This window comes from Scatophagus argus, chromosome 21 (genome assembly GCF_020382885.2).
Source record: "Scatophagus argus isolate fScaArg1 chromosome 21, fScaArg1.pri, whole genome shotgun sequence".
Lineage (NCBI taxonomy): Eukaryota > Metazoa > Chordata > Actinopteri > Scatophagidae > Scatophagus > Scatophagus argus.
Window position 1 is genome coordinate 1050617 of NC_058513.1, and position 26693 is coordinate 1077309.

General features: G+C 40.3%; 1 protein-coding gene across 1 annotated transcript in view; it reads left to right on the forward strand.

The window, feature by feature from the left end:
- Nucleotides 1–395: 395 nt before the first annotated feature.
- reep3b (receptor accessory protein 3b) overlaps nucleotides 396–26693 on the forward strand; it is a 36345-nt gene continuing 10047 nt past the window's right edge. Inside the window, exons 1-5 of the mRNA XM_046377916.1 lie at nucleotides 396–776; nucleotides 11992–12064; nucleotides 18937–19013; nucleotides 20106–20226; nucleotides 20361–20474. Coding sequence (XP_046233872.1) covers nucleotides 745–776; nucleotides 11992–12064; nucleotides 18937–19013; nucleotides 20106–20226; nucleotides 20361–20474 — 417 coding nt within the window. The 5' untranslated portion in view covers nucleotides 396–744. The remainder of the gene's footprint in view (nucleotides 777–11991; nucleotides 12065–18936; nucleotides 19014–20105; nucleotides 20227–20360; nucleotides 20475–26693) is intronic.

Sequence of the window (26693 nt, forward strand, 5' to 3'; positions counted from 1 at the left end):
CATGTAACAAAGGTGACTACTAAAAGGCTGGACTACTAAAGGTTGGACTACTGCGGCTGACAATGACTCAATGGATCATCTGTTTTGTCCGTCAAACATTGTAAGACCGAACTGGCCCGTAGTAAGTGACCTGGAACTTCCATTCCATTTCCGTGGTACAGGAAAATGCTCCCGTAACAACAACGCCTGGAAAATACATTGAATCCCTCCCGTTGGTTGGGACTCGCCACGAATTGAAAACAGACCAATTGGAGTTTAGATCGCTGAGTTTTAAATTCCACCGCTACCAGCGCCGTTAACGCAAAGGTCACATGGGCAAAGGCGGCCAATGAATGATAGTTTGAGTTTATTGTAAACACACCGAACTGGCCAATAGTAGCTTCGGGAAGTTGTTCTTTTCCTGTCGACGTCACAGGGTAAAGAAGCAACGTTCCAATGCCAGGAACTGAGTAAAGTAGAAAGCGAAGGAGGAAATCAGCAGGGAATAAGATTGCTACAAAACAATAGGCATAATTTTGAATATAAATTTCATGGCTTAGTTATGTTTACAAGGAGAGAACAGTGAGACATTTTTCAGACATGTTGCATGGCCGATGTACAGCGAGATAGCTAACATAGCTGTTGCTGGATTCGCTCATCGAAGTTTTGCCTAAAGAAGTTTATAGCGGCACGGCTAACCATTAACGTTGTCCCCGGGGCTGTCTTCTACTTCTCATACAGCCCTACACATCAAAAGAGAGAAACATGGTGTCCTGGATAATTTCGAGAAGCGTTGTGTAAGTATAAAGACAGTTGAGAGGAATGGATGTGAATTGAAATGGTATTTTTACCTCATGGAGAAAATTAGGGCATCTGATCGGATTGAGCTTTGTTAGCTTTCTTGGCTAACTCGTTGCTGTCCTTTGACTAAATTGCGACCTTAACGTTAATCCTTTGATTTTAACAATTAGAACATTTTCAACAAATAAAGACACCATTTGGGTTAGCGAATAGTTAGCAGGCGGACCAAATACACGGTATTGTCTCTTTTGTAGTATAAATAGTTGTTGGGCCTCAAACTAGCTTGGCTCGTGGCTTGTGATTTGCTCTTGAGTTTAATGCTAACTTGTTTATGAATCATTGTCATGCACAAGCCTGTGAGTCAACCGTTAGGTGAGGTGGAACTTTTTATGCCTCTACATGTTTGTCTGCTAAGGAGTGTCAGGTACAGATGTCATCTTGAAGATATTATTAGCTAGCCCTGCTCAATTTAACCTCAGCGCAACCACAACATACCAGGAAAACCTCCTGAAACGAATCTGGTGAATTTGTTTTTTTTTTATTAGATACCCACTTTGCCATTGCAGTGTTCTGAAATCCTGAAACTGAAATCCTTTCTGACTAAAGCCAAAGTAAGACGCTCGGATTTAATACACTGGAATTGTCACTTTTGGTAAAAATAACTGAACAGCATGCCTTTTTCTCATGCTCGCTCTTTTTCTCTCTATATACATTCAGGAACTGTAGTTGCATAACTCGGTGTAATGGAGGATAGGAATGTAGTGGAAAGGAGGGAGAAGGGAGTGGTGGAAAAATACAAAACTTGTGGTGTTTTTCTTAAACACAACTTCAAACCAAAAGCCCTCCAGCTGTGTGATCATAAACATTATTTTGTTAATTGTCACAGGTCAGTACATAGTTTACCGCTGTTCAGTTAAGACCAGGTTCTGAGTAAAGACGGCATTTGAGCATTTTTGGCTTTCATAGTTGTGGGCACTTCATCTCATAACCTCTCCAAAAATTTGTACACACCACCTCTACTTCAAAATGTTGCATTTTGCATAATACATACGAAGCGCAGAATGTACCACATTAACAAGGCATTTTAGAATTAAGAATAAAGTCATTGACAAATATAATCCCATTACTCCCTTGTGTGTCTGAGTGAGGGTGTGGTGTTTCATTCTTTTGTTAGTGCTGTCATTGTGTTTGTGTGTTTGAGAGTGTTAGTATAGAAAGCCGCCCTTGTTGTGTTCAGTAGGTGCTGTACAATAGCCATAAACATCGATGGTCTTACTCTGTCCTCTGTTTGTAGTTGTGATGATTAGAATCAGACTCAAAATACTACATTGATCCCTGGTAATAACTGGTGATTATCACACCGCTGAGATAAAGACTGCAATAATAATATCTCTGCATATGGACGTAGTGTTTCATATTGTCCCATTGTTGTTCCTGAAGTTCGCTGGTAGTCAGCCTAATGTTAGGGGGGCAGCCAGAGCAGGAGTGTTTGAGAGGAGTTGCTGAACAGCTCACCACTGAAATGCCAACATCGATCTTATGGGTTTCACCCAGATGTCAGTGGTGAATATACATAGTTTAATGTGTTTAATGCTTAAAGAAAAGCAGCAGCAGCTCAGGAGACAATCACTCCATTGAATCAGGTGTCTTTTCTTTCTAGTGTATCTCCTTTTCAGTGACCATCTGAACTGTCTGTTGACTTTAAATTGTCACAGATGATTTTCAACTCAGCACTTCATGACCAACAAAGTTTAGGCTGCAGCCTGTAGGGAATGGTTTCAGCTTCTATAAATCTCCCCTAGTCTGTATCTGTCCAGCTCTTTCCTACATCCTCCCATATGGTGTTGACAAAGACATTAGAATTTTCTGCCTAAGAGCTGAAGAGTCATAAAGAACCCCAATATTGTTACAATATAGATTGTCAATCTCAATGGAGGGACTTATCATTTTATAGGAGCAGAACTGTATTATCTTAACAACCCATCATCAATAGAACTTTATTGACATTGGAAACCACGCTGGTTGCATTTTCCAAAGTTGGAATGTTGTTTGCTGTCTGTTTGCTCTGGTTTGCTTGTATCTGTCAGCAGAGTGAAGAACAAGCCCTTCAGGTGGTTTTTGGTTTGCTTTCACTGCCTGTGGCACGTAGAAGCTGTTATTTATATTACTCTGTCTTTGAAAGGCCCTGATAACAGATAGTTATTATGAGTGATGCTCTCACACATCTTTTACCAAGTTAGAAACATTTCGGTTATTTTCTTTGACAGATTATGAATATGATTTGAGCATGACGACTGATCCAACCGAATTGACCAAGTCTATTCCAATCTGGGTCAACTGGTTTTGACAATCAGCAGATGGATTCATATAGCACTCAGTCGCTGCCAGTTGTTATCATTTTAAAAAGTTTGATATTTGTGGCTGACATCACTGATTAATGTCACTTGCCCAGGAAAGGCAATTAACAGCTATGTTATCCATGCCTCTCCATCAAGGATCTCATCCCAACCCTTGTTCCTCCTTCTTTTGCCTACTCAGCAGCAGCTTTTGGTTGTCATCCATGTTATTTTTGGTACAACTACATGCAACAGCTGCATCAGTTTGCACAATTTTCATGTGCAGTTGTGGATTATTAGCATCTTTCCATATGTGCTGGGTTTTCAGTTCAGTTCTGTTTTCAGTCTAAGCTCCAAATAAAATGGTTTAGATAATCTGCATAAACTGTTGGGTTGTTTTCAACTTGTGTGCTTGTCTGATGGCTTGTTTTTCTTGGCCCGTTTTGTATCTGTTAACATGTTGAGTACAAAGTTTTCCTGAGTGTTGGCAAACCAGAATGACCAGAATTAATGGAAAATTAAATTGACTTGAGCTTTCTGCAAGTCAGTTGCTCCGTTGATATTATTAAAAAGATACACTAGGATATCTAATTTTTTAGATATCCTAGTGATATCCTCCAGAACTGTGCAAAACCATTGAGCTAAAGTTCAAACTTGTTTATGATGTGTTCAGTGTTTTAATATAGGGAGAATCAGAAAACTGTGGGACCAGTCTTAATGATATATGTCATTTATTTCCAGTGAGGAAATACTCAGGGGACGTACAGACCTGGAGTATAACCAGTCTCATTTGCTGTAGCAGCAGTTCTCTCAACAATCCTGCCTCTGTGTTTGTAGGGGAAAAGTCATGTAATCAAATTCTTATTCCTGAAGCTCAAACCAGATGGTGAAAGCTCAAATCTTGGAGATCTCAGGTTTTTTCCTCTCTCCTCTGTTTCTCCCTCTCGGTATGTCTCCTGTGTTTTATTGCTCTTGTTCTCTCTTTTTCTCTGCTCCCTCTCATGTCATCCAGTCGTCCCCCCTCCCTCCATCTGGTTGTTGGTGGTGTATGGTGTCAGGAAACCAGGGAAATTGACCTGGAGCCCAGAGTCAAGGCCCATCTAAAAGCAACAGGGCTATTTTCTCAGCTGCAAGCAGAGAGAGGGGGAGAAGGTGCTGAAATAGGAAGAAGGGGAATGAGGAGGGAGAGAAGGGAAACAGAGATGGTAGTTCTGGTATGAAGAAGGGGCCCTGCTTTTCACTTAATTGTTTCAAGAACATTTCCGTGCTCGTACAATGTCTTTTGTGTGTGCTTGCTTCATCGAGAGACTTGTGTCTCTGACATTACTCTTAGAGAAGTCATTGTACATTTAAGACAATTAAAATGTCTTTGATACAGCAATTTGAAAGGAAGATTAGCCAAAGTTTAGACTTTTTTGGCAGGATTTTTTGTTAATAGATAGCACCTAGCGGGCCACAATCCTTCATGTGAATGGTAGAGGTTGTGATATTTAATGTCTTCTTATATCTGTTTCCACTTCACACAACCTTGTTGACCAGCAGGTCTGCAGTAAATTAGCATACCAGCAGAGTGATTTAGCCAGCTAAATGGCTTTGCAGACTGGACAGATCAATTCACATGGTCTATCCTTGGCTGACGCATTGTAAGTAATGCAGCATAGCTAGCATCATGGCAAATATTGTGTATCATTGTATTTTTTTTTTTTTTTTTTTAAAGCTATTATTTCCAGCCTGTGCCCATACAATGCTTTAAATTTGTAGATAAAATTAAGTTCTGAAATAACAGCAATAGATCTGGCCTATCCAGGAGAATACTGAACCTGAATGGTCTAACTTGATTGAAAACATACACCTCTTATTTTAAAGTTATAACTCAGTTTGACAGACATCACACATACTGCAGGAATTGACAGCAGTTCTTCATTAATACGGGGGGGGGGCTTAACTCGATCAGCGCTCTGGGTGGGTGGCGTGCCGTGGCGGGTGGAGCGGCCACCCGATCGAAACATTGTTTCCCAGCGTTACGCCACGCAATCTTTCTAATGTAAAAGATGTGCCGTGGCAAAAGAAAGCTTGGGAAACACTGCTCTAGTCAGGCCCGCAAGATATAAACATAGTCTGCTATGCGTGATAATATTTTTTAGTATTTCGATAACAATATGACTTGTGATAAATAAGTATTTAAGTGTGCATATTAGCCATACAGCTCCTGTGTCTTGCTGCTTTAATAGATACAGTGCATCCGGAAAGTATTCACACCGCTTCGCTTTTTCCGCATTTTGTTATGTTACAGTCTCATTCCAAAATGGATTCAATTAAATTTCTCCCTCAAAATTCTACACAAAATACCTCATAATGACAAAGTGAAACAAGTTTGCTTGAAGTTTTTGCAAATTTGTTAAAAATGAAAAACAAATGTAACAATGTAACACAAGCATAAGTATTCACACCTTTTGCCATGATACTCAAAATTGAGCTCAGGTGCATCCTGTTTAGTTTACACAACTGATGCACTGTATATTGTCATTATCAAGACTCCATCATTATGGTTGTTATATCCCTGGAACACTGGAAGTCTGCTCTAACCATTCATTTACAGACAGTGGTGGTGTATGGGACACCTGTGGGCCTAAAGCCAAAAATCAGTTTCTAATGTTTTTTATTTTTTTTACACAAAAGCTGTTCTTTTGGCGCATATGATCAAGTATATTGCAGAATGTGCACATTTGCATTGAGTGCAGCCCATGAAATGACTGTCAGATGATTTGTCCACTCCAGAGGGTTATTATTGCTGTCCTTGATTGTCCTGCTGTTCCAGAGGAACCCGCCACACCCACACACCCCCCATTTCCTGTATAACAAAACATCCTGCAAGTAGACTAGACTGACTAGACTCTCACTGCAGTCAAAGCAAATTAGAAGCAACTGAGACACAAATACCTGCTATTATCACAGCATCAGCAATTGCCCCTCATTAGCATAACTAAGATCTGCTAGCCAAACACAAGGCCTTCACATTATACTGCAAGAGAAGAACTGCTTGAATGTGATTGTTCTACAGTGCTGTTTGTTCTGGAATACTGAGTGACATTTAGAGACAGTCCTGACACTCATGTTTCTATGACAGCATGTTAACACCCCCCCCCACCAGACTGCTGTTCGTGTGTGCTTGGACAGGACAGTGGAGGGTCTGGATTGTTGTGCAACCAGTTTTTCCACTACAAAAATGCACACACACAAACACACACATACCAATATAAGAGATGAAAGGGATGCACTTAAAAATGTTTCATTTTCTGGACAGATGTTTGAGCAGTATTGTTCTCTGCCTTCCTGCAAATAAAGCAGTTAGTTAAAATTACAGAGTGTGACAGAGATGTAGAAGTGAAGAGCGAGTATAGAAGCTTTGGCAGCCTGGCTGTTTCTATGGCAACAGCAGGAAAAATAAACTGCTGTGGTTGTTGGCGGCTCTCTTGTTGCCAAGACTGTAGACAGTCTGTCAGTATGTATTTGTAGGTTGATGTTGTTGTGAAATTCTCCACACTTGTATCATTTAACTTCAGCTGTTAAATTCTGTGTTCTTTTACAATCTAAAGTACTCATTTTTAAGTTCTCATTCATTCATCTCATATATAGGTTCAAGGCGAGGGTGTGAGTGCCTCACCAGGTGCTCGGCGTCCTTTGAGGTTTCTACCACCATTGGAAATTGAAATCAAAACCATATGGTGGCCAGGCTAAGGCTGTCTTTGTTCCTCAACCAGACAGGGTATTCCTGACTGTTCAAATGGCCACTGTTGCAGATAAGATGATGATAGAACCTTAGATTCCTGCTGTGACATGGCAGATTACACTCTGGGCAGTCATCGAGAAGCAGACACATCTGTACATTTTTTTGGAGGAACTAGATAACACAAAACGTTTTCCCAGTTCTTTAATTTTGCATGGACTTGACCACAAACGTCTTCTCTTGACTAAACTTGGAAATTGTCAAACAGGATAACAAAAATCTGACATGACTCTTTTCGTCATGATGTCATCAGCTGTCTAAGACGATGTCTAGATTGTCCTACAATTTGACACACTAGATGTGTCACATTTGTCTCATTGGGCTGCTGTTGATATTGTCAAGTGTGAAGCAGGATTTATTCATGGAAAGGATGTAAGTAAGAGGAAGAATGAAAGAGAGATGACTGGAAAGAGAGTGAAAAAGATCATATTGCATGAACTGTGCAATCGCACGAAAAGTTCTATGAGCAGCAAAACTGGCCAGTAGTCATTCATTTTTATTAAAAGTTGATGACCTTTGACAGCTGTTGTCTTGCCAGAACTGGTGTCATTTCTTTGATCATGTATCAGCGCTATGGATTTTATGCATTTAAGTGTGTTTCCACTTTATTGGTGAGTGCTTGGTTGTATAAAGCCTTTTGTGTCTGCAGAAGCGACTGTGTGCTGTCTACTGTATGTCCTCTAGTCAGAGTCCATTGGGTCTGAACACTACAAGTTTGAAAATGGAAAAAAAAATAGGAAGAATTGAGCTTCCCTAAGCTGTATAGTGCATTATTCCTCTATGCTTAAGGCTCCAGCCTACATGGGCCACTACTAACATCAAACATTAAGTCTCTGGCTGCATTGTCTGTTTTTTATTTTTATTTTTTGTGTTTGTGTTGAGGGCAGAAAGGTTTTCACAAGGAAGAAAGTGTGAAGTGAAAAATAACACCTGATTATGCAGTATTTTTTTTTCTTTTAAACTGTCCATTGTGAGTCCAATAATGTTGTGGGAGTGCATGACAAAAGTCTATGTTATCTAGGTTGCTGTGTTTGGTATCTAAGAGCAGATCATAAACAGTTATGATTTATTGTTTTGGGTCAGCACCACCACCAAAAATTAAAAGAAATCACTATTTGATGTGGGACAACAGCGCCATGACAGTATGTCACTTGAAATTAGATCACACATTGTTCCAGAAATGTGTCACTGGACATCAGTAGTGAGAGATCCGTTCCGTTGAAACCAACCTTATTTGTCTCTATATCCCAGACCTCACGGACAATAAACTGAGCAAAGATAAAATAGGAGCATCTGAAGCGCTGGAAAAGCTATAAAGCATTGATAACAAAGGGGACTTGGAACTTTTATAAGCCGGTAAGGTGCCCTGATAATGGCAGCAGTGGACTTTTATGCAGTAGGTCGTATGAAGACTGACTCTGTTTGCTTCTTGATTTCCCTTCTGATCTGTTGGTAACATACCAGGCTGAAACCCTGGTGTAATCTTTTGAACAGAACTTGACATGAACAGTAGTTCAAGCTGTTCCTGTCTTTCACTGATAAGTTGTGAAATCCTAAAAAAAGAAAAGAAAAACTGAAGTTACTCACTGAACAAGAATTGAGTTCCTGCACAAGATGCACTCATTCTTCTGTCCTGGTCTGCGGCTGGCCACACATCCCCGCTTTTTGCAGTCATCATTGCCATCGTTGTTGGCACGAGCTGGTGGCCAAGTGACTGTTGGATCATGTTGAATATCGAACCATGTTCAGCCAAGTAAATCAGTGTTTCAGCTGCTGTTGTTTCCACTGATTTTTGTGTTTGTGCTTACTGTTTCAACAAGCTTAAGACCTTGGAGTGGTAGCGACTGTGCAGAGCTACACAGAATTTTCCAGCGCCTGTTTTTGCATCTGTTTGGTGGGTCAGGGCCCTTTACAGGAGCAGTCATGGTTCTTCTCTTCTTCCTTATGCCTATTTAAATACTGGGTCGGTTTAAATTCAGCAGCTCACGTCTGCCAGTCCATGTTGCCAGCCAAGTAAAATCATGCCTCCTTCGATTTCTTTTTTTTTTTCTTTCCCTCTCTCCCTCAGTCCTTTTTCTCTTGACCCTGTTCACAATGACAATGTTATTACCAGCTGAAACGTTTAAGGTTTAATCTGATTTTACCATCGTGCAGTTTTTCAGTCAGTTAAGTTATTTTTAACAGAAACTGTTGTAGTTTAAATCTCTCTCTCTCTTTCTCCCTCTCGATATCTGGTAGATGGATAGGTACATATGTAAACTGTGTATTTCTTCACCACAGCTTTTAGCTTTGTGTATGTACATATGTACCAGGCTTTTATAAGGAGCAGGCTTGTATTAGAAGCAGACCTTTATTTCTGATTCCCTCTGTTGGTATCATATAATTAGTTCAAAGCCTGATTTTGATTCCTGTTACTCTGTTAGTACAAATGCTACACCTCCCGTATCTATTTCAAATTAAAAGTCATCCATGCCACTATTATGTCTGTTTGAACTCTGTAAAACAACAAAAAAATTGTGAACCTGTAAATTTGTAACAAATCAAGGTACTAAAAACTCAGTTTTTCAAAACAGTTTTGCCCTTCTATTTGCAAACTTATCCACAATGGCCTCCCACAAGCAGAGGTGAATGGATAGCTATCACAGTATCAATGGAATGGCACAATGTCTGACAGAAGGCAAATTTATATTGTCTTGCAGTGTCTTGTCATATCGCACACTTCAAGCCTCGCCTGCATTGAGTCTTACCATTCTTTTTTAAAATTATTTCTCTCCTGGTTTCCTGATAACTGATTAGCCTCTAAACTTGACAAAGCTCTTGAAATGCACCAGTTAGTGTCAGCTGTAATGGCTGAGTGTGCAGTCGCTCTGTATTCCAGCTGAACAGGTCCAGATCTTGCATGCATTCTAGGCAGATCTGCAAAGAACACACTGTGCTGTAGACATGGCAAGCTCAGTGTGTGGGGGGAGGAGAAAGGAGGAGCACAAGAATGTTAAAGAGAGGGATTGGAGGGAAGGAGTGTCATGCTATAAATTGATCTAGTTGTTTTTCTTGCTCCCTCTCTTTCTCTCTTTCTCTCATACACACACAGGGAGAGTTCTGTCAGGAAGAAAATATAGTGTGTAGCTGAGAGCAGAGAGGTTGAACAAACTGCCCTTGTTACTCTGTGTGTTTGAGTGAGGGTGTGGATATTCATTCTTTTGTTTGTGCTTTCACTGTTGTGCATGTGTGTGTGTGTGTGTGTGTGTGTGAGTGAGAGGGAGAGATAGTAATGAAAGCTAGCTCTGTTGATTTCAGTAGGTGCTGCACAGTAGCCATAAACATCAATAGGATCGTTGTGACGATTACCGCTCTCCATTGAGATGAAGTGACTGCAATAATAATATCTCCGCATATGGACACAGGGTTTGAGTTGGAGAGGAGTTACTTAACAGCTCACCACTGAAATGCCAGCATTGATATTATGGGTTTCACCAAGATGTCAATGGTGAACCTAATGATATTACACAGCCTGTCTAAACGCTACATTATATAGTATCTTTGTCCATTCATGCAGTAGAACGTTTGTGAAGTCAGGCACTGATATTGGATGAAAAGTCCTGGCTTGCAGTCTCCATTCCTGTTCATCCCGAAGGTTTTGGATGGGGCTGAGGTCAGGGCTCTGTGCAGGCCAGTCAAGTTCTTCCACACCAAACTCATCCAACCATGTGTTTATGGACCTTGCTTTGTGCACTGGAGTACAGTCATGTTGATATAGGAGAGGACCTTCCCCAAACTGTTGCCACAAAGTTGGAAGCATAGCATTGTCCAAAAAGGTCTTGGTATGCTTTAGCATTAAGATTTCCCTTCAGTGGAAGCAAGAGCCTTCACCCAAGCCCTGAAAAACATCCCCTGTCCAAATACTTTTGTCTGTATAATGCGTGTAAAAGATGGGCACCAGTGAAGGACATGCTCAGCATCTGACAAAAAGCTTTGAAATAAATAAGCTTTCTGCAAGCAGTATAGTTAAAATTACGTGAATAAATATTTATAACAGAGGGTAAATAACTTAAAATATTCAAACATTAAAAAATATATTTTATAGTGTATTCAAACTATGTTTCCCTTTTAAAAGTGCAGTGTCTCTGTTTTTTTGTGCAGCAATTCAAACTGAAACTCAACCTTTGCTAAGACAAAATAAGTAATGTAGACTCATTGACATTTAGCAAACAGAACCATCTACAAAAACTGTAAGTTCCTCAACAGTGCAAAAGCACCCTATCTCGAAGACACTCAAATTCAAACAATGGCTACATTATTACATAGCAAAGGCTGTGTATCTAAGTGCAAAAGAGCAAAAAAGATTGCAGTACTGAGGTAGTGTTGAAGCCTGCAGTGGACCAGACATGAAACCAAACCCCACATTACCCCTAACCACTGCTGCTACAGAAGATTACGGAGGAAACATTGAGTCATTGTCTTGTGTTCCAGTGGTTTTCAGTTTGTGGGTCAGGACCCATCACCCCATCATAGCAGGATATAAATATCCTAGTCCCCAGATTGTTCTGCTGAAACAGATGATGGCCTTTAACTGGAAAATCACAATTTTATATGTAAGCCTCAGTTTGCATTTAGGATTATACTGTAGTGGCATGTTGGTGTGAGTGTAAAATCCCCTTTGCAAGTGTGTGGGGAAACTGTTGTGGTTGTAGAAATCAGACAGTGAAGGTGGAGTTAGAATATAGACTGTGGTTTGTATCTATCAGTGTTTCTTCTACCATTTGAAAACCCCACAAGACGATTTCAGCTTTCAGTGCAAACAGGCTGGTGTAGTTTGCTGTAAACTTAAAAATAAGCTGCACAGTGTGTAAGCGTGTAATGTAGATCCATCTGATAAGTCTATATTCAAATAGCATATGTATGGCTGTTTACAGTGCACATTTAGCCAGGTCTGTCATTGTTGTCAAAATGTTGAGGGCATTTCAGCAATGTGTTTTTTGTTTCCAGGTTTGCAAGTTTGTGAGAAATAATAGTAAAGGGCTAATTGTGGTTATTAAACATAATTGTAAATGCAATGAACTTCATGTTGTGTGTTCTTTGTCCATACAGGCTGGTGTTTGGGACTCTGTATCCTGCATACTACTCTTACAAAGCTGTCAAGACCAAAAATGTCAAGGAATATGTAAGTTCATGAGCATCAGTCAGCATGTTTGGATTAGCTGCTTGATTTTTATGTGATAATTTAATTTTTTTTAAATTTCAGTTACTTTATTAATTAATTAATCCCAAGCTGGGAAATTACTTCTCTGCATTTAACCCATCACTGATTGAAACACACACACATGCAACATGCAGTGAAACACACACAGGAGCAGTGGGCAGCATCAAGCGCCCGGGGAGCATATATTGGGGGTTAAGTGCCTTGCTCAAGGGCACATCAGTCGGCTAATTGGGGGTGGGGACATTATCACTCCACCACACTCAAATTTTTCCTGCCCATGCGGTGGGGGAATCAAACCAGCAACCTTCCGATCACAAGCTGCTTCTCCAACCTCTAGGCCACGGCTGCCCCATAAGTTCATACACGGATACTAAACCCTAAATGTGTACAGGTGAAGGGTTTGAGGCTTTGAAGTAGCTAGCCAAATTTACCAGCTGAATTCTCACTATAACAAACACAGAATGCATCGTAGCTTTAAAATGAATCCACTGGTCTCGTTATGCAAGGAAAACGCAGTGTGCAAAACTTTATTATCTTTGTAAACAAAATTCCAAATTAAGCATCACAAGATCCATGTTGGTTTGCAAGCTGTGTTGTCAAGAGTTTTAAGTGTAGTGTGAAGTATTGATACGTTTTCAGTACCTTGTGTTTAAAACAATACAACATCTGCAGATTTTCAACCCAAGGCTGCTTAACGTTGTTACAGATGTGTTGGTGTTCAGTCAGGTTTTCTGTACCGGCATTGTGTGCATGTTGTTAATAAATTTACAAAAAAATTTGCTCATTTTGTATGCAAAGCACTTTTTTTTAATTGTTGTGGTATTGAAAGAGGTATCAAATACAGTTTTTTTATACTGTTATTATATCAAAGTTTAAGTTTTAATTTGGTATTGTGGCAGCCTTATGCTGTATAAATTAACACTACAAATTTTATTTTTCTAAAAACGGAAGCTGTGGTGATGCACATTGTCATTTCATTTGTGCATGTGATCTTGTGATTAGATTTAGCACTTGAGAAGTTGATGACACCTACTGCTGCATGTGGTATGTCCACATCAATTGGCAGGTCAAGCCTTATGCTGTATTAACTTCACATGTGAAGTAAAGTTTATTTGAAATTGGCTCCATACTTTATGTGTGTGTGTGTGTGTCTGTGTGTGTTGACCAGGTTCTAACAAAGCCCAACACAGTGTGTGCAAGCAGCAGCATGTGGAAGTGAGATGTGGCTGCTTCTCCTCTTTTTCCATTCTTTCTAAGTTGTTGATCACTCCTAAAACCAAACAGCACTGATAGGTCCCTCCTTCTGTAATAGCTGTCTTGCAGCCAACAAAACCCATGTGTTTATGGACTGCTTTAATGAGCAACGGTATTCCAAAACTATTTACAAATTTCATTGGCTTCAAGTGAAGCCTTTCCTCTCCCCCACCCACCTTACATACTCCTGGTTGAAGATGAAGTTATGAAATATCTGTCTGATGTGCTTCCAGGAGGAATTTATTAGTACTGTCTCTTACTTTTTTCTTGTTTTACCTCGGGTAGATATGTTACCGATTTTCTGCGTGACCCAGCATGCCTCCAACCACCCTGACAGAAAGAGCATGAAGTTGTTGCTTTTAATCACAGGTCTACCTGTGGCCAGTGGCTAGTTAGTAAACTTAATTACCTTGTCTAGATTGTTAAATGTGTCAGGTATTCATTTTTTTTCCTTCTTGTCACTTAAAAGCCCTGAAGTATTGGACATATTCAGATCCTGCAGTGACAAATTTGTGAGCTAGCTGAATAATGAGGGAGATGTTTAGGTCCAGAATAAGGCTCCCAGTTAAAGGTCCAGTGTATAGGATTCAGATGAATCTATTGGCTGAAAAGGAATTCATGATAAGTATATGTTTTTATTACAAATGTCTGAAACTCAAATCATGGTATTTTCATTACCTTAGAATGAGCTTTTTATTTCTACAGAGGAAACAGGTCCTCTTCTATGGAGTTTACCATGTTTCTACAGTAGCCAAGAATGGACAACAGAAACAGTGGCTGTAGAGAGGTCCACTGACGTTTTTCACATATTTAGTGGCCTGGAAAGGGAGGGCAGGGTGAGGCAGCCTCACTGCCTAGTTGGCACTAAATCTTACACACTGGACCTTTTTAAGTTTAAACACAAGAGCAAATCTTCTCCACAGGCTTTAAGAAACACTATTTCAAGAACTCACTTTGGAAGAGTTAGGTTGCTGTATATATACAGTATTATGCATTACCTAAGCCTTGGTACCAATAGTTCTGCAAGTGATATATGTAAATACAGTTTGGAAAGGAAAAGATTAGACATGGCCCTCTTAATATTCGGTATGAAGTTTTATGTCGACGATAATCACTTTGTCAAATTAATTCTTCTCAAGATGAATATCTCTCTAAATGCATTTCAGTTCAGAAGTTATTTGAGTGCACAGTTCAGTTTTAAGTGTATATTTACAAATCTCCTCCAGCCATAAGCAGAGGGACAGACTTAAATCTGGAGCCCATATACATTTAATAGAGTTATCTTGCTGCAAAATTTGTGCACTTTTAAATCAGCAGCTGAAGTCCTGCCATTTCAGTGACACCCATCTCTATTAAAATATCTCCAGAGTGTCACCTGATGATGACAGTATGCAGTTTAGCTGTCTGTATTTGTAGACATTGAGTGTACTTTCTAAAATCATTGGAGCACAGTGTGAGTTGTTTCTCAGCACTGATTTCCATTTTAAGCAAGGATATGATGGGAACGTATACATGCATATAGATTTAAAGTCTTCTTGGTGGAGTTGGATGATGTAACTAATGTCAGTGAGAATGAAATCTGCTCAGTAAGTAGCACATTCACACACATCTTTAACACATCAGCTCACAGGTTCAGACACAGTAAGCTGTGACTCCACTTTGAGCTTCACTTAGTTTCTCCTTGTCTTTATCCACAAGGAAAGAATGCATGGAAATGAAAAACAGAAAATTATCAAGGCTTGTTTGTGCTAAACTGCTAAACTATGATAGTAATGTGCACTCCTTAGCCAGTTTATTAGATTCACCTGGTGCAGTCTAATTCATCAGACCTGTAGGAGACAGTCTCTTCTTAAAGGTTCTCATGTTAATGTTTTAGAAAGGCGTTGATTCAAATATGTGATCATTTTGGAGGATGTAGTGCTGTTTAATTATATTGTGAGTGATATACAGGGTGTGTTTCTGTCCTCATCAAATGGCATAGAGTGTAGGGGCAGTGTATCTGCAAGAACCTGGATACATATCACGTTAAAAGGATAAAAATCATTATATAAAGATACTGTGGGCAGTAGCAGTGTGTGCTGACTTTCTTTGTCTGAACTGATGTCACACAAAATGACCCATGGCCATGAATTTTGCATGTGAACTATTTATAACTAGTTTAAAAACTGATACTCAACTGCATTGTTTTTTTGGGTTTTTTTTTACACTCCTAATGAAGTGAGGTGCATGCCACAATATGGCAGATGTTTTTCAAAATTACATGTAAAATAATAAAAGGTACATTCAATGCTGTGAGCTGTGTTGTTAAAAATTGTTAGTTTTGCATTTTTTCTTTTTTTAAAAATCATGCTTTGGACATCAAAATGCTCTAACACTATAACAAATTTGAATCATGATTGTCACGATACACGCACCAAATGCCTGTTTATCATTATATTGTATTTTTGTTGAACGTCTTCGTAGCCAAATGGTTACGACACACACCTGTGCAGTTGTAGTCCAGTCATTTTGCACCCCACTCTCTCTCCACTCTTATCTCGGCGTCTCAGTCTCATGCATTTTAAACTGACATTTTTTTTCGGTTAATTGTTGAGCACGTTTAGATGTAAAATATAACCAGTGCTTAGCACTGTTGCGTCACAGTAAGAAGGTTCTGGGTTCGGAGTTGCTAGCTGGCCGTGTCCTTTCTGTGTGGAGGTTGTATGTTCTCATGCCTCTGTGGGTTCCCTCTGAGTGTTCTGGGTTATTCCGCCAGTCCAAAGACATGTAGGTTAGGTTGATCGGTGACTCAAAAACTGCCCATAGGTGTAAATGTGAGTATGACTGATTGTTTGTCTCTATGTGTCACCCCTGTGATCGACTGGTGACCTGCTTCAACCACCTGCAACCCTGCAAAGGATAAGCAGTGATAGAATATGGATGGATGGATAGCTTTGTTAACTGACAAAAAATAAATAAATTTCAATCTCACCATTTGGCAGGTACACTACCCCCACTGTTCTAAAGCCTACATACATATAGTTTCTCCTGCTCAGCATGTACAATTGATGTCCAGATTTTACCTTTTATTTATTTAGTGAATGGAAGGAAGACCTCAGCTGCACACTTTGTATTTTGTGGCACCTTCAGAAAATGTCAAGAGGAGAGCTGAAGCAGTGAATGAAGGTCTCACGAGAGGATGAACCTGAAGGATCATACACTGCTCTTTGTAAAGCCATCAGCTTTTCGTGATCACTTTATCAATCTAACAAATTCACAAAATTGAATTTGTTCTTTCCTAATATTCTTACCCTTACTCCCAACTCCCAAATCAGTACCACGGTAAAACAAAACAATAAACCCTGTGTACATTAACATAAGATGGTATATTTTGATGAGAGATGATAACCTACTACAAATAGGGTAGTAAACACAGTAGCCTTTAGCCATTGTAAACATTGAATTTATTTTTTACCATCTTCCACATGTTGCTGATGCTCTTTGTGCTGGTAGGTGTTTAATGGCGTACTAGAACATTTGTGGGCATATATTCTGCCCCTTCTTAGGTCTGCAAGAACTGAATTCCAGGTACTGTAGAAAAACAAGCACAGTCACAATTTTACAATTTTGCCATCAATTTGTTACTGTGGCGTTTTCCTCTCCCCGTGGCAGTATTTTACCCATTCAGTTCACAATTCATCTTTTAAAGCAAATCCAACTTAACAATATTTACTCATTTCAATTATTTATTAGTCACTTAACTAAATGAAACTTGCTGCCCAGCTATGTCTTCGTACTCTGTCTACCAAGCTTCGCATTACCAGTGGGCCCAGTGGCTTTAAAGAGCTGATGTCAGGTGTTTTTTTTTTTTTTTCCTCCTCTCTTTTAATGGAAGGCAGTTATTCACAGACGGGGCCAGTAAATGTCTGCTATTGCCTCAGGAAGGCAAAATGGCTGCTGTATATTTCACTGAGGTCACATCTTAATGTCCTCTCTACTGATGAGATGAAGAAAGGAGGGAAAGAGGAAAGACAAGAGAAGATACAGAGATGGAAAGTGGCACAAAGTAGGAGATGAAAGTGAGGGGGGAAAAAGAGAGGCAGAAGCAGTGGAGGCAGAAGTAGATTGAAACATATAAATTAATGTCCTCTCCATCTCATTGCCTCTGTTTCACTCTCTCTCTCTCCTTTACATGTATCATTCCCATGAGCCTCTTTGTGCGTGTGTGAGTGTAGAAGTGTAGAGCGAGTTCACTATGAGGTCACCAATTAACCAGTCCAGTAGTAATGTGTAGTGTGTCTGTCTGTGTGTATGTGTGTGTGTGTTCATTGTCTGCCTGAGGACTTCAGATGTGTGTGTGTGTGTGTTTGTTATTGTGAGAGTTTGTGCTTGTGAGACAGGTGAATGTGTGTGTTTGTGTTCTTTCTCCATCTATCTTGTTCTCCTTTTTTCAAACACATACTTTACTCCCTCACTTCTCCACCCACACACACACACACACTGACATTTCATTAGCCAGTGTCAGTGTGTGTTCAGTCATGCGGCAGCGACCGGGTCTGGCTAATACCTCAGCCTGCCATGTGACTGTCTGCCCGCCTGCCACCGTGTACCACTGGCTTTGATATGGAAATCCAGCCACAAGAGCCTGGAAAGCCCTTAAAGAGGGACAGAGAGCGCAGGGAGGACAGCAGAAAGCATAAAAGCAAAGAAAGAAAGAAAAAAAAAATCCTAAACCCCTGTTTGCCCTTCACTACTACTTGCTTGAGAGAGAAAGAGTTGAAGGAAAAAAGGAAAGGGAAAAGGCAGAATACCATCTAAGCCTCAAATTCTTACCAAGTATTAAAGTCGCTTAAATCCACTTATTAAAGTTTTGATCATAATTACCATTTTCACCTGTTCAGAAATTCACAACAGGGTTAGTAGATCAATAGGCAGTGAATCAGCTTCACTAGTCAGACCTCACATCTCTTTCTGTTCTTTTTCATTTCCCGTTTTATTTCTTCTTAGCTTGCGATAGCTCTACTCTATCAGAATACCTGTTTCCCTGTTTTAGTGATGAAGATCAGAATAGTATGGTGGTTCAAATGTCTGTCATTTGATTTTCTTACCACAATCGTATCAGGTGATGCAGAAGTCAAATAAACTGGTATTTTTTGTAGTTTCTGTCATCAAACTGTAGGTCAGGTGTAGAAATTGAAAATGGAATCAAGTTCTTTTGTACAACCCCACGATACAGAATTTTTTTTAGGCTGATATTGATTTTGAAAATTCAGTGATCATATATTGGCACATTTTTAAAAACAGATGGTTTTTAACGGTTAAATCGTGACAAAGATGTATAGTGAGCTAACATTTTCCGGTGTAGATTTGTCAGTGCTCTCTAGTGGACAGATTATGTGATCTTTAGAAACAACCTCAAGTCTTGTTTTGAGAAATCTTTCATTTCCACATTACAATTTCTTGTAGTTGCTTATCAGCTCATGTATATACCAGTGCCAATGTGCTGCAATAAGCTTGTATTGGTTGATATATCACCCTGATCAGTTTATTGGTGTATCTTTCTTTCTCAGTGTTCTTTCTGTTTGTGTGTGTTTGTGTAGGTGCGATGGATGATGTACTGGATTGTGTTTGCCCTCTACACTGTGGTAGAGACCATTACCGACTTGACACTGGCATGGTGAGTGACACACACACACACACACATGCTCGTATCTTAGTTAACATCTACACAAAATGGTGTCACTAACGGATATTCCATTGCATTGTATTGACATATGGAGTTAACCCCAACCACTTGTGTGAGACTGCTTCATTCATATATTAAAAGTCAAGCAATGGTAATTCAGCAGAATCCCATTCATTGCTAACTGAACCTCACCTACTTAGAGATGTAGAAAATGCCCTTTGGCTTGATGTGGGGAGTGTGAGATGTCCTCTGAGTGGTCTGTTCTGCACGGCACTCATCTTTCTACCTGTAAATGTGAACGCACCACTAAGCCTTTACTCCGACCACAGGTGATGGTACTGTGGGAAATCGGTGGCATTTGGTGGCCCAAAGTGGCATCCTACTTACTTCTGTTTTTTTTTTTCCAGTTTGCTCCTCTGCACGCATTGGGACGCTCATTTAGAAATCCAAAAACACATTTTTTCTGTTTATTTGTCACTGCATTATTTGACCATTTGCTATGACTCATTTCTGACGCTGAGAAATCTTCTTGTCGATGTCTCGTGTTGTAAATGTTGACTCCATGTCCTAGTGATTTGTGATCTTCTCCACAAATCCTGAGTGCTTTCTCCGCTGCTGTTCTTTTTAAAGAATTGGTTTTCCTGGTCAATACAGATGCATTAGCAAAACGATGATTGCCGCTGTTGTTTGTTGTAGCTAAAGTCGTCGTTGTCATCTGCCTGACCAGTCATCATCAGCAGTACTGCTGACTAGCAGTAATGCAGAGTGGGAGATTGACAGCAGCTGTATGTTAGAAGTGAAGAAGAAGAAAGTTTATTTGGCAGTATATGTTTATACACAGTGAATTTTTCAGTCTCCATTTAACCAATCCCTGGTTGAACACACAGGTAACACAGCACACTACATGCAGTGAGCACACACGGGAGCAGTGGGCTGCCATGTCAGGTGCCTGGGGAGCATTTAGAGGGTTAGGTGCCTTGCTCAAGTTCCTGCTGTGAAAAGCCCCTCTTAATGTTGGGATGTTTTTTTGTGTGTGTGTGTGTGTCTGTCTGTCTGTATGTGCGTGCATATGTACATATCCAGGTTTCCTCTGTACTATGAGTTGAAGATAGCCATTGTAATCTGGCTTCTGTCCCCCTACACTAGAGGAGCAAGTCTCATTTACAGGAAGTGTCTGCACCCTCTGCTGTCCTCCAGGGAGAAGGTAAGATCATCCATCCATCCATCCAAGGCTGCCTCTGTATACATGGACTGTTTGTTGTCGAGGATATTATTATATCACCGTTTTTACTTAGTAAAACTGTCTACTGGAGAAGTCTTATTGATGTCTCCCTACAGGAAATAGATGAGTATATTGTGCAGGCCAAAGAGAGGAGCTATGAGACCATGGTCAACTTCGGAAAACAGGGGCTGAGCATTGCAGCCACTGCTGCTGTCACTGCTGCTGTCAAGGCAAGTGGGCACCAAGTATTCTGTTCTGACGTCTTTTTCAAGCTGCTGCTTTATATGTGTGATTTGCATCATTAATGTACTTTAATTGTCATTTTACTTCAAGTGCCTTTATCGACCAAAAATTACACAGTATCATGACAGAGACACTTTGTACCTTAAACTCACTCTTGAACACCTTCGGATTTGCCGAGAAGGATGAATATTTAGAAGTATTTTTTGCTCTTATTTCCCTTTGTAAGAGTATTGTAATTCACTTTGCTCAGCTGCAGTAGTGCCCTCTACCTCTTTTGAGAAATAAAGCAATCCAGCAGATTGTTCCGCCAAATTCAACCTGTTGGCTTAAAATGCACTGACTTGTATAAATGAATGCGAAAGAGTTGCATAGAATGAAAAGCCCATGCTGAATAACATCTTCAAATAGTGTATGAAAGACTTGCAATGGATGTTTGCATGAGCACAGCAGATAGTATGTGAAACACTGTGCTCATGTAAACATATCCATTGTCAGTGTGTTTCTAAAGCACCTTGATGTCCCTCAGATACAACTCACTCTGTGTGTGTGTGTGTGTGTGTGTGTGTGTGTGTGTGTGTGTGTGTGTGTGTGTGTGTGTTTGTGTGTGAGTGAACGAACTGGTTTCATCAGCATTGCATGAATACCTGAGTGTATCAGATAATCCCTGCTGATCTCCTGTCTAAGGCTTCACTGCACTGAGGTAATCCCAGGCAGTGGGAATCTAGTACTAAACACAGTCAAGTTGTTAGATCCACAATCACAGCAGCAGCAATCTCTCATAGATGTAATTTGCCCTGATACATGATACTGATTCTTGAGTCACTCTTATTACTTTATGTTGAGCAAAATCTGAATGAGGACAACCAAGACGGAAAAATAAATTCCCTCTCCGGAGGGAAAAAAAAAGAAAAAGAAAAATCAATTGAAGCTGCTCTTTTTGAGTTAGAGAGTTGAGAAGAGAGACTAATCAGAAAAATGTTCAGGCTTTCTCATATCATTTTGAATCATCTTTTACCTTTCTGGACCTTATGTCTCAGTTCTGCAACACCACCCTTTCATACTTGTGAAGGTAAATGTTGAAATTGAATGAGCTCAAACTAAGCCTTCTTCTTTTAAAATAAATAGGAGCCATGATATTTAAGTGTCTGTCAGACTATGTGTGATGAACATATGATATGATATATGATATATGATATAGGTATGATATTGACATGGAGCCCACCTGGTTTAAAACCAGTTAAACATCATAGATAGCACTGTTAAATAAAAAATGCTTATTATACATGGCTTTCCATGAATGAATCCAAATGTTAAAAGTCCTGTATTTTGTCTGCCAACACTTAAAAGCTGTGAAAATATTATTTCAATTTCTCCACTTACTGTTACTCTTTGATTATCAATGCAGCATCTATTCAAGTCCCTGTCCTTGTTGCTATGTAACAACTAGCAGACAGACACCAAATACAGCACAGTCAAAGGAAAAACCCAGTTGTTCATTTCAATATATATATATAATCTGAACATTTAGCAAATGGGTCTCTGTTAACATTCTGGCAACTGTTTCTCCTTTCAGTACTGACTGAGATACCTTTGAGGATGAGCTCACTTTAGTTTTTGGTTCTTCTGTAAGCTGTTAGTAGCAGCAATACATTTTTCAGTACATCACCAGTGTCGGTTTAACTTACATGTCAGCATGTCAGTGTTTCCTTTGCCAGACAGTGATCAGAAACCTGGATCAGATGTTTACATGCTACAGTATCCCAGAAGGCATCCTAACCAGGTGCCCAAACCACCTCAACTGACTCCTCTCGATGCGAGGGAGCAGTGGCTCTACTCTGAGCCCCTCCCAGATGTCCGAGCTGCTCACCCTGTCTCTACGACTGAGCCCGGCCACCCTGCAGAGGGACTCATTTCTGCTGCTTGTATCTGTGATCTTGTTTTTTGGTCACCCACACCTCATGACCATAGGTGAGGGTTGGAACGTAGATTGACCGGTAAATCGAGAGCTTCGCCAGTGTCCGCAGCACAGCAGACACTGCTCTGATCCTCCAGTCAATCTCTCGTTCAATTTTACCCGTAAACAAGAATTCGAGATACTTAAACTCCTCCACTTGGGGCAGTAATTCTCCTCCAATCCGAAGTGGGCAATCCACCCGGAGTGGGCAATACAGATACTGGATGGTCTGTAACAACTGACCCCCCCCCTACAGGATGCCCTGAGGGACTCTGTCGTAAGCCTTCTCCAAGTCCACAAAACATATGTGGACTGGTGGGGCAAACTCCCGCAACCCCTTCAGCACCCTTGTGAGTCTGTAGAGCCAGACCAGTGTTCCACCAACAGGGATGAAAACCACATTGTTCTTCTTGGATCTGAGTTCCTGCTAATTGACGGACTCTCCTTTCCAGCACCCTGGCATAGGCTTTCCCAGGGAGGCTGAGGAGTGTGATCCCTTTATAGTTTGAACACACCACCACCACCACCCCAGTTTGCCACTCCAAGGGCACTGTCCCTGATGACCATGCAGTGTTGAAGAGGTGTGTCAGCCATGAGAGCCCCACAGCATCCAGAGCCTTGAGGTACTCTCAACATTGCCTATGCAGAGTTGTTTAAGTTCCTCAACGACTTCTGTCCCAGTGATGGGAGAGCCCTCCCCCAAGCCCCCCGGCTTTGTTTCCTCCAAAGAATGCGTGTTGGTGGAATTAAAGAGATCCTCGAAGTATTCCTTCCACCGCCCGACTATATCCTCAGTCAAGGTCAGCAGCTTTGCATTCCCACTGTAAACGATGTGAGCAAAGTGCCTGACGGTTTGCCAGAATTTCTTCGAGGCCGCCTGAAAGTCTTTCTTCATGGTCTGACCGAACTCCTCCCACACCAGGGTTTTTTGCTTCAGAGATCTTCTGCCCACAGCTGTGAACAGCTGCCTCTGTAATGGCAGCATGGAACGTGGTCCACCCCCCAGCCACGGGATGCAGTTGAAGGTCTGCCTTAGGTGGGAGTTGAAGACCATTCTGACTGAGTCCTCAGCCAGACGTTCCCAGCAGACCCTCACTGTTCGTTTAGGTTCGGCTGTCTCTGCTTACATTAAACATGCCATTAATCACTGTTTCAAAGCTATGACGCGCTCTCTCATTTCTCTGTTACCTGCCTTTTCTCTGCCTGAAAACCTTTGTCATCTCTTCCCCTTTATTTTTATCTTCTTATTTTTGTCTTATTTCCTCCCCTATATTTCTTTTATTTCTGTTGCTTTTCCTTGTCTTTACTCTTTCTTACTCTTTACTCTTTTTCTATCTCCGTCTTCCACCATGCTTTATCAGCAGCTTTTTAGGCTACTACAGGTAACTCATGCAAGATTCAAAACCTGCAAAATTTGTTAGTCAGCTGACTTTCCAAAAAGGAAAGCAACTGATTTTTATCACAGCATCCATGCTTTCACAAAAACTACTTCTGTTTTTACCTTCACGTGGAAGAGTTCACCACTCTTAAACAAGCCGTCATAGTATACTTTGACAAATGGTCAGCAGCAGTAATTTAGAGTACATACAAATTGTAGGTCATGGGCTAAAATATACCTTTTAAGATGCATGACTAAGTAAATTCCAGTGCTACTTCATTTTTGGTTTTCACTGTATTTCAAACTCACACACTTATATTGCTATCCCAAACAGACCAGTGAGCAGTCTCTAGCCGTTTCTGTCTGTGGGGCTTGCAATACCCTGGACACTCTGCAGCAAGTCTTTGGAGACAGTATTAGCAGGCACAGAATAACATGCCTCTGCCAGCGCCAATAACAGGTTTTAAAAGGGCCACAGGTAGTCAGGAGCCAGTTGTACTGGCTCTTTGTAAGTTCAAACATATCATGCATCACAATTTTAAACAGGATTCACCTCACAAACTAGTTTTTATGTAACCTTTAACTGTCAGGTGCAACTGTTGTGAAGCTAACTGAACCAACTGACAAAACACATGTCAGTAAGCTTGTTCCTATATAAGCAGTTTTGAGTATCTGTTAGATAATAATGTGAATTTTTACATTTGTATGTTTCACAACAATAATACAACATATCTCAAATTATAAAATGTTAAATGGTATGATATGAGGGGAGGGTGGTCCTTCACAGCACACAAATGAAATTGCATAGTTATACTTTGCTAAGAGCAGCAACCATGTTCAGCAAACTCTCTTAGACTTTTTTTTTTTAGTCTTATAAGTGTTATGAATACATAATTAGTGTTAACTGGGTTAGCCACTGACACTTCTGTTGCAAACAACCAACGCAAAACTAACTTCACAGTGGTTGTGAAAGTACAGCATATCGTTGTCATCACTAACCATATCCAGTGATATCATGTCTCATTCACATGCAAAAACAACCAATGCTATAATAAACATAAACACTTACTAAAGGCCTGTAACAGCCACATACATCAGATTTTCCTTTCTGAGCATTTAATTTAACGATTACTGTTGGGATGATAACTGATTTTCAACAAATATAACAAAAAAATCCTTCAGAAACACATTACCAACCATGTCTTGGTAGAACGTCTGAAAGCAACGGTGAATGGATTCTACAGGTTTAGTGAAGATAATGTTATGTGTCTCTACCCAACTTGCCTTTGAGCTGACCCTCTTGTTTCTTCTCTCTCTGTACTGACATCCTTCTTTCTTCAGGGTTTCTGTGCTTCAGCAAGCTACTCTGGGAGGTAAAAACAAGTCAGTATAAGCAGCATGGACAGAACGTTCACTTTCCATTTCATACCAGCATTGTTCTCCTGTGACACCGTGGTCCCCATCCTTGATTTTAATACATTTCCATTATTTCACCAGACCTTAGTTGTTTTTTTTTTATACCCTTAGTTTTGTTCATTCATTTGTTTTTTTGGCCTGTGCTTAAATCTTTCATGCATTAGAGGATTTGACATAGTTTTCTTGTATGTTTCTTCACAGAGATTGCTCTCGTTTTCTCCTTTTATCCTGTTTCTGTATTTCATTGTGTGAACTGTGACATCAGTGACAATGACGTCATCATTGAATTTGGGCCTGTGTCTCCACTGCATGCCTCTGAGTGAACACACAGCAGTTTGAAAGTATTAGAAAAAGTGACATTTTTATGTCTAAGTGATATGTGATAAGCTGCCATCTCTGGGTTGCTACCTTATCAAGGTAATTCTGCTCCTCAGTTGTTGAATTTTGTGTCATTCTATTGTTAGTTATTTTTGCAGGATAAAATGTTGTCTGGCCAAAAGCAAATTAAGAGCTCACTTTTGTTAAGAATAAACCCCCATATATAGTCTTCATCAGGGATGGTAGCTGCCGCAGGCTAACGGAGAGTAAGCTTGGAGGGAAGCTTTTTAATTTGCCTCATGTATTTTGTGACCACTGGTTAAGATACAGTATATGTTAAGTAAAGGGACAGATCTGATCTGAGCATTCCTCCAAAATGGTGCAAGGTTCAGGCTGTTGCTTTTGGGAAGTGTGCCTGAAAAAAAGCCTGCACACCTTCAGCTAAAGTAAACTAATAAACACATCATACAGATTTTAATGTATCATCAAGGTTGATGATTTACAATAATCATTATATCCTTAAGGAATAATTGCAGTCCAAGTGCTTATTTTTATGACACCTGACCCCAGCATTTCCTATATCAATATTAAAATACATTTTTTTAAACACAAGAAAGTCACAGTTAGAGTTGAAATATCAATTGTAAAATTGTAGGAGATTTTGCTAATCTCATCATGGACAGGTAGGAGTCTGAGCTTATGGGTCAAATGAGGGATGTGGATAGCCTCAGCGGTAAGCCTTGTGTGAGGAGGTACTTAAGGATGTTGATGTTAAAGTGGCTCCGTTCATTTTTAAGCAGCTGGGACACAGTGGGGACTTACTCCAGACCGCTGAGCCCAAACAAAGTTCAGCACATTTAAATATCGATGGACTTTATGACTGGGTTTGAAAGGCAGCCAGAGCTAACTGTTACAGCAGCTGTGCTCTGGATGAATGGATCAATGCCCTGCTGGTATCTTGCTAACTAAGCTCTCTCATAACGGAAAGTGAGAGGTGCCAGACCTGCAGACACGGGCAACAAAGCTGTTGGGCAGTTGTAGGAAAGTGAAAAGATAAGTATGATGGGTTTTCAGAGACTACTACATATTGCTTGGCCCAGGCTTAAGTTGTCCCTTACAGCTCCAAAGTTCCTAGTTTGG